Source organism: Talpa occidentalis, unplaced genomic scaffold (assembly GCF_014898055.3).
Source record: "Talpa occidentalis isolate TD23 unplaced genomic scaffold, MPIMG_talOcc4v2.1 talOcc4.6, whole genome shotgun sequence".
Lineage (NCBI taxonomy): Eukaryota > Metazoa > Chordata > Mammalia > Eulipotyphla > Talpidae > Talpa > Talpa occidentalis.
Genome location: NW_023604972.1, coordinates 62,071,621 through 62,085,259, shown reverse-complemented (window position 1 = coordinate 62,085,259; position 13,639 = coordinate 62,071,621). Strand labels below are relative to the sequence as shown.

General features: G+C 36.3%; 1 protein-coding gene across 1 annotated transcript in view; it reads left to right on the top strand.

Annotated features, from left to right (window-relative positions):
- The window catches only part of UNC5C (unc-5 netrin receptor C), a 425,753-nt gene that overhangs the window by 241,312 nt on the left and 170,802 nt on the right, over positions 1–13,639 (top strand). Inside the window, exon 2 of the mRNA XM_054688141.1 lies at positions 5,259–5,480. Coding sequence (XP_054544116.1) covers positions 5,259–5,480 — 222 coding nt within the window. The remainder of the gene's footprint in view (positions 1–5,258; positions 5,481–13,639) is intronic.

Genomic DNA, 13,639 nt, shown 5'->3' with positions numbered 1-13,639 from the left:
CCTTTTGTTGTAATATATCATGAATTATCTCTCTGATGGATGGGCAGCCAAAGGCAGATAAAATTAGCTTTGCAATCATTCATTTTAAATTGCTCTTGAATCATTTGGAAGTAAATTCCATTTCAGAAGAATACGCTTCAGGTCTCCGACAAAAAGATAATGGTCCTATATTTTATGATATAAGCAATAATAGTTTAAGTCTTATGATTCAGAAATGTAGAAACTTATGTATTAAGTTGATGAAAATTAGTGCTTGTTGTATAGTAATAAAACCAGCAACCTAAAGCTTCTTAGATTGATGTTCGCAGCATAATATTTTCCTGCCAAGAATTAGGTGGAATGAAAGTCTATAAATATAATACATAGTGCAAAGATTCTTTTCTTGTATGTAAATGGAAGAACAAAGACTATATGCGATAACAGAAAAAGAAATACTAAGACTTACCTGTTGTCAAGATAAAAGGACAATATCATTATTGAGTAATGGTAGAATGAGGAAAATTAAGTCAAGTATTAGAGTATGGTAAAATGAATGATAATGTTACATCTAAATCAGAGATAATTATAGTTTTCAGTTAATACTGAATTCAATATACAGAACAAAACCAGCTTTGGAAATTTCACTCTGTTAATTTGAATGAATTACATGTAGAAAACCTGTTTAGCAATTTAATGAATCAAGTCATTTAGCTCAAATTGTATAAATGCAGCTGACATGCATCTGAAGTTTGCCTTTATAAAACATATAACAATTTAAGATACTGTGACATGTTGCCAGAAATAAGTTACAGTAGGAAGATTGACAAATTGGTTCAAGGCTGATAAATATAGTTCCTATCATCACCCAAGACTTCAGGAGACTGGATACTTATATTTAAAACAGTGGTAAGAAGATGCACTCACTGATCTGGCTAAAAAATAAAATTGTTCTTTTACAACTTCAAGTTTTGCAGCACGACCATAATAGTATTAGAAAGTTGGTTTATTTGTGTAGTGAAATGAATTACTTGCTGGGAACTGATCCTAGTTTATAGTCTCCTAGCTCATAGTAGAATCTCAAATCTTGTTATTCCCAGGTATTAAGCAGTCCTACAATGCCCAGAAAGAATTATCCTCAGTGTGGCAAGGATTTTAGTTCTAGATAGGATAATGCATGGGCACAGGAGTACATCCAAAGGGAAAGCCATGGACAGGTAAAAATCACGCTCCCTCACTTGTACACCATTGCAAAAACACTTGTTACATAATTGATAGGACCCTGAATTTTTCTATCGAAAAGCCACATCCTCTAGAAAATATCTGATAACTAATGGAAGCTGTAAAAAACCAAATCAGTGCTAAAATGAAAACCCACTAATGAAAATTTCATTTCATTCCCCTTGCCTTCCATTGAGACTAATACCATGGTAATTGACATTTGTAGATAGGGCCAACTTCATGGGCGTGTGACCTGCACTGTCACAAAGGATCTGTGATTGCTTTGACATTTTCCTATCACCTCAGCCAGAGTTCTTAACACATTTTTAACAAATAATCCCAAAAATCTCATTTTGCAGTGGGCCACACCAAATTTTTCAGCCATTGTAGAGATCTTACTGTTGTTCCAACACCTTATATTTATAAATGTATTTGAAGCACTATAAACTCTAAAATACCTAGTGAAATTTTCAGGAATGATCAGAGTTGTCATTTATATGATATTGCTGCTTTTTTAAAGATTTATTTATTTATGCATACAAGAACTGGGGTACAGGCCAGAGATTTGGGGGTAGGTGAGAGGATTCACCAGAGACAGAGTGGGGAACAGAACAGGCAGACTGACCAAAACACACTGCTGAGGAAAACAGCAGGCCAGGGAGGTGCAGATTGCTTCAAAGTGCTGTGCTTAACCCCTTGTGCCACGAGGGAGGCCCAATATTGCTAATCTTATAAGATTTTTATTGACTTCATATAATGTGTCTGACTCTAGTCCAGGTGCATTATACATAAAAATGAAAACAATATAGTCACTGACTTCAGAGAGTTTTCATCCAAGTGTTTAGCATTTGTTATATATATATTCCTACTTTGAAAATTGGAATAGTTACATGAACCTGTTTGCCAAAGTTGAAAAATGGATTCCATATATGTGTGAGGTAAATGCAAAGGGCAGAGGAGCTACGTGCTCACGAAGAGGTGTTTGTAGATGATCACTTGATTTGCAGATGTTCATTTTTCCCTTGTTAAATACATGCACATATAGCCATGTTGGATATTTAATTACTCAAAAGTTTTCCTTTATTGTTTTGGCTAAGGGAATTGGCTGGCTTGTTTGATTTTCGAAACTTACTTTAGAAAAAATATTTAACAAATTTTCATGAAAAGACAATTTCTAAAATAGCACTCTATCTGGAAGGTAATGCCAATATTTGTCATTTTTGTGTATGCTAGGAAAGTGTTCTCTTAATATGCTTAACTTGATGATGGAGGAGTTGCTATCTGGGCCAATTTGCATGATTGGGCATGGTACCCAGGCCATCTGTTGCAAATAGAGAAGGGAAGAATTTTGTACCATTCCTTGAGCCTACTGATAAGCAGCCCATTTGCATTTTGTCATATCTATCCAAACACACATCTCTTACTGATTCAGGATCTTGAAAATTATCTTTGTAATTTGAGTACTAGAAATAATGTGCCATAGTTCCTGATGGTGATTCATCTAAGGCGTAGACTTAAAAATAGTCTGTATATTGTAAGAGATATTGCTAAACTAATTTGCCATAGTTGGTTAAGATATATTCCAATCAAACTTAATAGACGACATTCATACTGAAAATAGAATGATATACAATAGAGACACTGGATTTACCAAATGAAGAAAACATTTCTAATGATAAAAACATTCCTTAATAAATAGCGTATTAAGTGAAATTTAACAAACATTTTGAAAAATAATACTGCATGAAGCCTTAAATGCAAGATATGTAATTATTTCTCTTACAGGGATCTTCTTGTCTTAAAACTCCTTAAAAATTAAGGAAATGCAAAGTTAGCTTGTCCATGCATTTTCAAACTACATTGCTAAATCATTGACATCTTAACAGAACTCATTTTGTTGTAAATATGTGTGACTTTCTCAGCTTCCATCAATCTACCCAATCGTTTACAATAAAATAACCAGAAGGAAAAGACACATGCTTTGGCAAGGCAGAGTAATCAATTTATATTTCTATAGCATGCGAATGCTTAAGTACCTTTGCTATATTACTGAATAATGTAAGGTAGATACAGTAATCTGATATCTTGCCATTATTTCTTTTAAAGGAACAGGTATCACCCTCAAAGACAATGAATACAAGAAAGATATATTTTGCATACCTAAATTAATATATTACTAAGAAATAAATACACATGTTTGTGTATTTGTGGCTATACATCAATGGCAAAAAAAATCAAATTCATTCTCTGCCTTTATGATGACTAATAGGTAAAACCAATACCTAATATTTTACAGAATTCGAATCTGATATTTTGTGGAACTTTATTGATTATTACATGACAGTAAGTGCTTCAGAAGAAAAAAGCTTATTTAAGACATCAGCTTCACACTGATGGATCTGTCAGTACCTCAGTTCCCCACCCCTTTGCCTTTCTGAGCAATGTTTATTTAAGCACTCTTGAGTGTTCTTTCATACTGACTAAAGAAGCTGAAATTGAAGGAAAGAAGTTTATTCTTTAGTAAGCTGACAGTTTGCATTCTTGATGTTCAACAATAGAAAACTAGAAATGATGACTTGCCAGGAAAAAAGGCAAATTAAGAAAGTTAAGTGAAAAAGAAAGCTAGTTACAAGAAGTATCATTTACAATCCAGTGTCAGATTTATAATTGTTGAGCAGCTTTGGAAGCTAGTTTTGTGTCAGATGCAAGGGAAGCCAGTTTTCACTGCCGAACAGATTGGCAGAGACTGAACATCAATGCTATTTGACAGCTGTCCCATGACCTGGATGAAAAAGTCCCAGACCAGATTTCTGAGTGGACAAATGTTCAATTTACCAATGGCTATCTCCCAAAACCGGGTGACAGCTGAATAAGTGGTAAAATGAGTTTCAAGGTAACATCTGAGCAACCAGTCTTTAACTACCAATACTATATCCCATATTTTTCCTGAATATATGTACATTTAAAGAACTTGTAGAAACTTTTAATATTTATTTCAAAGTATTAACCCAGGGTGCTTAGTCAACTTATGGAATTAACAATAATTTTGTACTCTGTTTCTCAGAGGAAGAGAATTACCAGACTTAACTTATTTAAATCATATTGGTAAGACTCTTTATCTTGAGTATGGTGAAATATAATTATAGGGTTTTTACAAGTCACTTTTATTGTTTTCTACTTTTAATTTGGAATCATGCAAAACCCAAGTTAAACATGCCTCAAAGTATACAAGGATCTTGGATGATTTTTAAGTTTTGTATATTTGGTACTTTTGGAACAGTAAGGTGGGAGCAATATCTTTGATAATTTTCAGTTCTGTGCAAAGTGAGATTATTGTTTTTCTTAAAACTCAGTAATGAGAGTAAGATTGATGAGCCAGAAGACACAGGTGACATTTGAGGTAGTTTTCCAGTGCCCAAAGAATATTTTTAGATGCTATTATTGGCTACCTTGCTATCATCATCCATATTTCCAGTACTTAGCATATTACTTAGCTCAATAAATAGTTTGGATGAATGAATGATTATATAACACAGTGACAACTTTTGAAAATAATGATAGACTTGAATTTGAACTTAAAGGTCCTTGATTTTTCTTTCTGGCACTCCTACTCAGTCAGCTCCTTGCAAAGAATTTCAGTTTTACATATGAAGCCTAATACTTTTCAACTCATTTATGAAGTTGATTTTTGTCAACTCTAGAGAGTAAATGTGTGCTATAATTGATGCAGTAATATATTAGGAAGACCACATTTTTTGAGTGAGACAAACCTGTGTCCTGATCCCAGTTCCATTACTTTACTACCTGTGTCCTCAGGGTTTGCTGTCTGTCCTCTCTGACCTAAGCTGTGTCATGCATAAAATGAGAATGATAATCTATGTCCTTGATTGAGTGATCAGTCATTAGACCTGCATAGTACATAACATACTGCATAGTACGTAACAGGCACTCAAAATACTTAATTGGATCACTTATGAGTCATTATATTAAAAAAGAGTAGCAGTAAACAACAAGTGACTAATACATTTTGAACATTTTCTACTTTCCTCTTGTTTTAATAGATGACGACTTTTTTCATGAACTGCCAGAAACCTTTCCATCGGATCCACCTGAGCCTCTGCCACATTTCCTTATTGAACCTGAAGAAGCTTATATTGTGAAAAATAAACCTGTGAACCTGTATTGTAAAGCCAGCCCTGCCACCCAGATCTACTTCAAGTGCAATAGTGAGTGGGTTCATCAGAAGGACCACATAGTAGATGAGAGAGTAGACGAAACCTCCGGTGAGTTTTCCATTGCATTTGGATTGCAGTTTAGGATTCAGTTGCTCAATACTTTGGCATGTTGTCATACTGTTCTTCTGATTAGTAAAATTAAAAATGAAGTTACCATCCCTTGGAAAAAACCTTTGAATCACTGTGGTTTTGACTTGGTGATCTTCTATGTATTCCATGTATTTCAAAGTAAAATATGATGAATAAGCTTGATTTATATTTAAATGACTTAGAATTAAAACATGGTTCGTGCTTACAAAGATAAATATGATAAATTGTGAGAGTGAATAGACTGAATTAATATTCAAGAAACTAGTACAAGATGCTTTGAATTTCATATGGTTGACAAATCTGGTGTCAGTGAAACCTGAGTCCCGGAGCACAAGCCACAGGACATGACTGGCTTTGCTGCAGCCACGACCAAAGTGGCTAGAGCCACTGGCAGCAGCCACTGGCAGCAGTCTAAAGCTTGACTGCAGGAATTTCCACCGCTGGCAGCCCCTCCTCCCCTGACACTAGGTGGGTTTGAATATAGAGCCCCTAAGGCTCCTGTGGCAGAGTGGGAGTTTCCTCAGGCTACCCAGAGTGCTGCCTCTAGGCAGTACCCAGGCTGCCCTGCAGAATGGTTACACAGAGGGCAACCTCAGTGGGCCAGACTTGATGGCTTCCTCCAGCACTGGCTGAATCTGAGTGCCAGCACCCCCAACCCGTGCGCTTAGGTACCAGGACCCAGAAGCTACTTGTGGGCAGTGCAAGAGGCTATAAGGTGGTAAGCATTTTACCACCTGCCACCACTGGCCCCCTTGACGTTCTGGCTGCCAACAGAGGCCAGCAGGGACAGCAGGCAGCAGCAGTTCCCCTGCCTTGATATCTGGGGCATGAAGCCCCACTGTGGCTGCAGAGGCAAGGTTCAGGGCTGCAGGGAGGAGCATAGGGCCCCAGAGAGGCTGTGGCTCCCTGGAGCAACAAACAGTAGAAAGGCCTGGGCAGTCCCAGCCTACATGGTGGGCTCCCAGCAGAGCCCACCCTGCACCCCCAGTGCTGCCACAGCCACCCCCACTTTTAAATTGTTATATTCAGCTCCACTGAAAGGGCACTAGGTGCACAACACTTCCATCCCTGCTGAAGGCCTCTCTGGTTGTGTGTCCTTGGAACCCACTAGCCCATGAGCCTGCCCTGGGTCTGTGCAGGCACCGTTTTTCCTTTTATATTTGGTGTTTGGAATGAGCTAAATGGACCAATCCAGTTCAGTCAGCTTATTATTTAATTATTTGAATCAAAAATCAAGAATAAGCTAATTGGTAATAAATGGTCCAGTCTGTCACTAAGGATTGAAAATGGTCTAATTAGGCTTGTAGGGTGGGAGACTCTGAAAGAGGATATAAGGCAGGTCAGGAACCAGCCAGGAATCCTGTTCCTGACCATCAGGAAAAGAAGAAACAAGAAGGTTTAGCAATTGATCTCTGAAGAAAGAAGCATCCAGCAGCCAACCTCAAAGAAAAAAGCTTAAGAACATCACAGAGAGCTAGCCACTGCAACTGCCTCTAGAATTAAGGAGTACTATTGGCCCTGGCCTGGTGTCTCAGAACTATTGGCCCTGGCCCTGGCCTGTTTGTTGTTGGTGCCAGGCAACAACTCACAAAGACAAGTTCATGCTGGGGTGTCTGACACCACCTCCTGGGGACCACTGGTGGCTGGCATTACTGGCAAGTGCTGCCCGGCACTGTTGTCAGATGACAGGTACTCTGTGCCCAGGTCACATCTGAGAGCTAGACACTATTTCTAATTGTATATCACCAACTTCCAATGCTGTTGCCTCCATTGTTGTCAAGTCCAGTGGACAGTGCTGTCCAGCCTGGCCTTCAGACTGTTGCTGTGGGATGCTAAAAAAGTCATCTCTGTGACCCCAGCTGAGCACCTCCAGCTACAGCTGGGTCCTGGTCCACTGATTGTCGGTGTAACACAAGCTCCAGGGCCTCATTGATGAGACATCACTATTTTGAATGAGTGTCCTCTATTTGGGACTTCTGGACACTGTGGTCACTATCTGGGGTGAGATAGCTGGTCACTTGTGGCCCTAGAAACTCTTTGCTTCCCCTGTTTATTAGATAAACCCCATTGCTGTTTCCCAAACCGGAATGATCTTACAACTGTGTGCATTGGTGAGAACCCACAGCCAATGACCCATCCTCTACCTGGGTGCTGTCCTTTTGATTCTACAGCCATAGCTTTGGCACTGTTTAATCAGGTCTAGATATTCTGAGTTGAGGAGCAAGCTCACTTAAACTGTACTTGTTTATGGAAGTGTCAAATGTTAATGCATGATTCTCAGTTGCCTAATTTTTTAACACTTTGTAAATGTTATGGATTTAAATTATCCTGTATCCTTAACTTATACTCCAAGATTAATCTTAATTGCTTAACTCTGAACTAAGGTTAAATTGAGAGCAATTGAGAATAGTTACAGTGTGGGATTCATGAAGAGAGGTGAAAAATTTAGCCACAATCTGAATGGATCTCGATCAGCATGATTTTGCTCCTGGCATGGTTAGAACACTCTAGCTTCATTGCTCTGTAAATATCATCCTTAATAGTAAAATACTAAAGACATAGAGAGGATGAAATAGATTTTAATAACCTGCAGGATTTAGATGAACTATAAAGGAGCTTTCTTTCTAATCACGGAGCAATATTTTACTACATGGTGGGTTAGTTAAGATAGGTGAGAAATCTAAAATTATTTTAAATTGAAAAGGTGTGTGTGTGTGTGTGTGTGTGTGTGTGTGTATGCGTGTATATATATAAAACACATATCTGTATATATACACATTTTGCTATGTTTTAAATGTTTTTTTTTCCTCTACAGCAAGAAGAATACTTAAAATTCCAGATCTATATTATAGACATATATTTTAAATATTATGAAACCCACTGACCAAGATTTCCAGGCTACATATGATAAAAGTAGAAGCATTTAAATATCTCCCTATTTCTTCACAAATATCTCTACATACCAGAAGAATAATGTTTTCAAAATCCAAATTATACTTCGTTGATATTGGTATACAAATGTTGTATCAACCAGGGGTGTGTAGAAGATTAACCAGTACTTGAGGGAGATCTAAGCTCAATGGCTGTAACATCATCAGGTATATTGAGGTTATGGAGCATAAAGAAATAGAACGAGCAGGCCTCCTGGTGGTGCAAGGGGTTAAGACTCAACCAATGAAGCTATCTGCAGCCACTGCAGCACAAGTTTGATCCCCGGCTGGCCAGGGATCTACACACATGGCACAGCAGACCTCTCCTGTGTTGCCTGCTGCTCCCCTCAGCAATTTATTTCAGTCAGTCTGCCTGTTCTGTTCCCCATTCTGTCTCTGGTGAATTCTCTCACTCCCAAAACCTCCGGCCTGTACCCCAGTTCTTGTATGCATAGATAAATAAATCTTTTATTTTAAAGATTTATTTTATTTATTTTGCACAAGAACTGGGGTACAGACCAGATGTGTGGGAGGGTGACAGGAGTCACCAGAGACAGTGGGGAACAGAACAGGCAGACTGACGAAATACACTGCTGAGGGGAGCAGCGGGCATGATAGGAGAGGTCTGCCGCGCCATGTGGGACCGTCGCCGGCGGCCGGGATAGAACCGGCGCTGCAGAGGCTGCGGACAGCTTCATAGCGCGGCAATCAACCACCTGTGCCACCAGGGGAGGCCCAATAAATCTTTTTTTTTTTTTTTAAAGAAATAGAATGAGCTATGAGAGTACTGAAAAGAGGCATCCTTTTAAAAAGCATGTGACACCATATACTTACACAACACAAATAGTCTTAGAATATCAGGTGTTAGCTCTACATAATTGTTTTTGTCAAATTGTGAATGAATATGTACACAAACTGATGACTATAGAAATAACTGGGCATCCTACAACTTACTTCAGGGAATTGTCCCACCTCTTGGTCTAATTACTCAGAAAAGAACTCTACCATATGTCTTCAAAATCTCAAGTGAATTGAATTTTATTTGTTTCAGCTCATTTATTTGTAAAGTTTTAAACATGTAAGTTTTAAATGTAAGAGGAAAAGAAGGAAATCACAAAATGAGAGCACAGAAATATTTGGGCACGTATTTACTAAATTAGTGAAATACCTATACAGAAAGATATTTTTTTACAGAAATAAAAACAGAACTGTTGTGATATTGAACACTTCTGCCAGCTTCATGCTGTTGTTATGTTTTAAAAAAAACATATATCTTTTCTGTAAACCATTATGTTTTGTTATTTCCACATCAAATAAACATTGAATACACCAATGATTAAAAATACCTCAGTGGAGGACTACAGGTGCCTCAGTGGGTGTGGCGTGGGGGCATACACCTGAAGAGGTGGGGTCCTATATTTATAAATCATAGTGTTACCATCCAGTGTAACTTTAATTTAAAAAAAGTTTTTAAATACCTTTCAAAGAAACTATGAAATAAAATAGAATACTTGTCATGTTTTCATTCAGACTTGGGGCAAGATATCTGAACGCTATGAGATTTGGCAGATTCAGTACTCACATAATATTCAGAAGATTCATGGAAGGACTGGAATATAATATAGCTTTTTGTTGTCATGCATTTTTATTCAAAATGTTATAACAACGTCAGTATACTGGCATGATAGAACGTGTATTATTGATACTTTACAGCGAAGAGAAGACAAAGCTGCCTTTGGGTGGTATTGTTCTTAACATACCAGTGAGTACAATTAGATGAGATTAAATGATTAAAATTGTAAAGAAAGTGGAAAATTATTTTCACTATTGACAAAAAGTATGATTCCATATATTTGGAAAACATGCAGTTTCAAAGGAAAATATAAAGCAGCAGGAGCTACTGAACACTACTAAAAGATAATATATTAATAATTTGTCCATATTATAACAACAATATAAATGAAAATATGAGGTATAAATTTAATAAGTATTTTGTGGAAAATTAGAAAAATTGTAAACTACTCAGACAAAAATTCAATAACTTGAATAAGTTTAAAGATATATTTTGTAATTGAATAGACTAAATATTTTTAAATATTTTAGACTAAATATTTTAAATGTGTATTATTTAGAAATTGATCTATAGCTAAAGAATGTAAGAGTTTGACCTTAGCCAATGATAAGAAGCAGTGATTAATGGATTAAAAGAGAAACAAGGATATACACAAACATTTTTCAAAATGGGATAAGGATGGTTTTCCAAGCAGTGAAGAAAAAAAATAGTTTGTTAAGTATACAGTTGAAAAACAAATAAGAAAGAGTAAGTGAAGAAAGGTAGAAAGAAAGGAAGAGATGGGATTCTATCTCATTCTTTAGAATAAAATAAATTCTGGGGATTAAAGCTTACGGTCATCATTACCATCTCCACTAGGAGAAAACTCTGGCAATTTGTCAGCTAGTTGGTTAGTTTCAGTAATGAGGAAAGCCTTTTAAATAAGACCAAACAAAATATTTGACTATACAAAACAAGAAAACCACAAAGCTAAGGGAAAGCCAAAAAAAAGAACTTTGTTTCTGGGGGGATATGATTAATCAAATAACTAAATTAATATTTATATTTAAATAGCACTTAAAAAATTCAAGAAAAGGTCAGCAACCCAATACAAAACTGAACAGTGTTTGAACACGTAGATATAGGAAAAGAAATGCAAATGGTAATAAGCATGTATGGAAATGTTGTCAGGAACAAAATATTTGTTAGTATGCAAATATTTTTAAGACACTGGAGTGAGACTGGGAATATTCCTTATTTTGTTGATGAGGTTGCACCTTGATACAACCTTAACGAATTCCAGCTTGAAAATACTATCATTATTTAAATGTATGTGCACATTCACTCAGTAGTGAGAATTTTAGAAATTATCTAAAAAAATAAGATTTCAAATGAGCCCAAAGGCTTTTATGCAAAGTAGCCCATTGCACCTTTGTTGCAAAAGCATATGAAGCTTCATCCCTAAATGCAATACTGTAAAGCTTGTTAATATAAAGTGGTTTCTGTGCTTGGGAAGCTATAGAAGAGTCTTCCAGATAAAATTTGAAGTGGGGGCTCCCTGGTGGTTCAGGGGTTACAGGCAGTGCTACCAAGCTGTCCACAGGCATTGCCATATGAATTTGATCTCCGGCCAGGGAATTAGCCCACATGACCCAGCGGACCTCTCCTGTGTCACCCACTACTAACATCAGCAATGTATTTCAGTAGATATGCCTGTTCTGCTCCCCACTTTGTCTCAGGTGAATCCTCTCACCTCCCCTGAACCTCTGGCTTACACCCCAGTTCTTGTATGCATAAATAAATAATTCTTTAAAAAAAATTGAAGTGGAGACCAAAGCATGGAACACTGCATGTAATATGCCCCCACTATGTAAATAAAGAGAATGTATGTATACTTATCTATACATTGGGGTTTTCTGGAGATATATACAAGTAGTTTACAGCTCATAATTTGAGATGAAAGGAGACTTTTGATTTGATTTCTTTTTTAATCCTGTAAATTTATTATTTTATAATAAATAATGAAACCTAAAATTAAAAGCCCTAACCACTTTATTCCATCTCTTTGCCCACTGTCATAAAAACAGATCTGCCTTAAGATTCAGCAATTCCACTCCTAGATATCTACCCAAAGAATGCAAAAAATCTAATTTGAAGGGATACATATACTCCTATGTACATTGCAGCACCATTTGCAATAGTCAAGCTATGGAATAAGTGTAAGTGCCCAATGGATTGAGAAGATGTGTATTCATGATAGAATACAACACGGCTTTAAGAAAAAGATGAAATCTTGCCATTCATGATAACATGGATGAAATTGGGGGAGATAATGCTAAATGAAAGAAAGTTAGAAGGCTAAAGACAAATATCAGATGTTTTCACTCATTGTGGAATACAGAGAATCTAAAGAAAGGAACTTATAAAACTGAAAAATTAACTATATTCAAGAGAATCTCCATTAAATGTACCTTTAAAAAAACTGCATTGTAAAACATTGAAAATTACAGTGAAAAACTAAAAAAACAATAAAACTTAAAAAAGTAAGTCTTCAACTCACAAAACCCTTCCTTTTAAATTATAAAGGCATTAAATAGACTCTCTTAGCCTCAAGTATGAAGTGAATGATTATCTGTCCTCAGTGAGTAAAGCTACATCACTGATTATGGGAAGAACTGCTTAAATATCATTCATTACCGAAACACTTGTTACTGTTTGACTGTCCAGTATTTAAACTGCATTTGCATTTCTTGCATCTATATGATGTAAGAAACAGAAAAGTAGAAAATTATATATATTTGATGGCTTGGAAATTTCCTATATTTAGAAGCTCTTAAATTTCTAATATAATAATTAATACTTATGTCCCTTCAGAATGCCGTAGAAATCTTGCTGTGCACAGAATGTTTTGCCTACATTTTAAGGAAAAGCTCAGGCTTGGCTGCTTGCTTTTTATTTACTTGAGGTCTTTTCAACCCCTGTTTCCATGGTACCTAAGATTCACTGTCAAAAAGCAAATATTTTTCCTCTATGAAGAATCAAGGGAATTTAGAAAACCTAGGTAGGTTTGAAATTTTAATAATCACTAAGATTTTCCCTTTTTGTGTTCAATTCTCACATTAGTAGCATATTATCAAAACAACAAACAGTACTAAAAATTCCAAGCTTTATAATGGATGCCTGATATACATTATATCATGTAGTCATCATGACAATCTTATGAGATAATTTTAGAACTCTGCTTTTGTAAATGTGAAAAGCTGAGATTCAGGAGGATAAGGAAACTAATTTGCCCTAAATCACATAGCTACATAGCTAGTAGGTGACAGAGGCAGAATATAAACCCACAGCTCTCTGATTCCAAAGCTTCTGCTCTTAGCGCTTTACCTGGTGACTTCCTAAATTCTGCCATAAGTATTGAACACAAAATAGTTATTCTTAAAAAATTACTATGTAATGCAATTTTCCCTTTTCTCAGAAAAAAGAATATTTGGTTCAGGATGTCATGTATACATTTATCTTTTATGTTTTCATCTGAATCCCTTTCCTTGTGTCAAATTTCCTTTATATGTAGTAGCTTAAACTAGGGCTTAGGAGATGATTCTTTTCTTTCTTTAATGTCTCCATGATTTGGT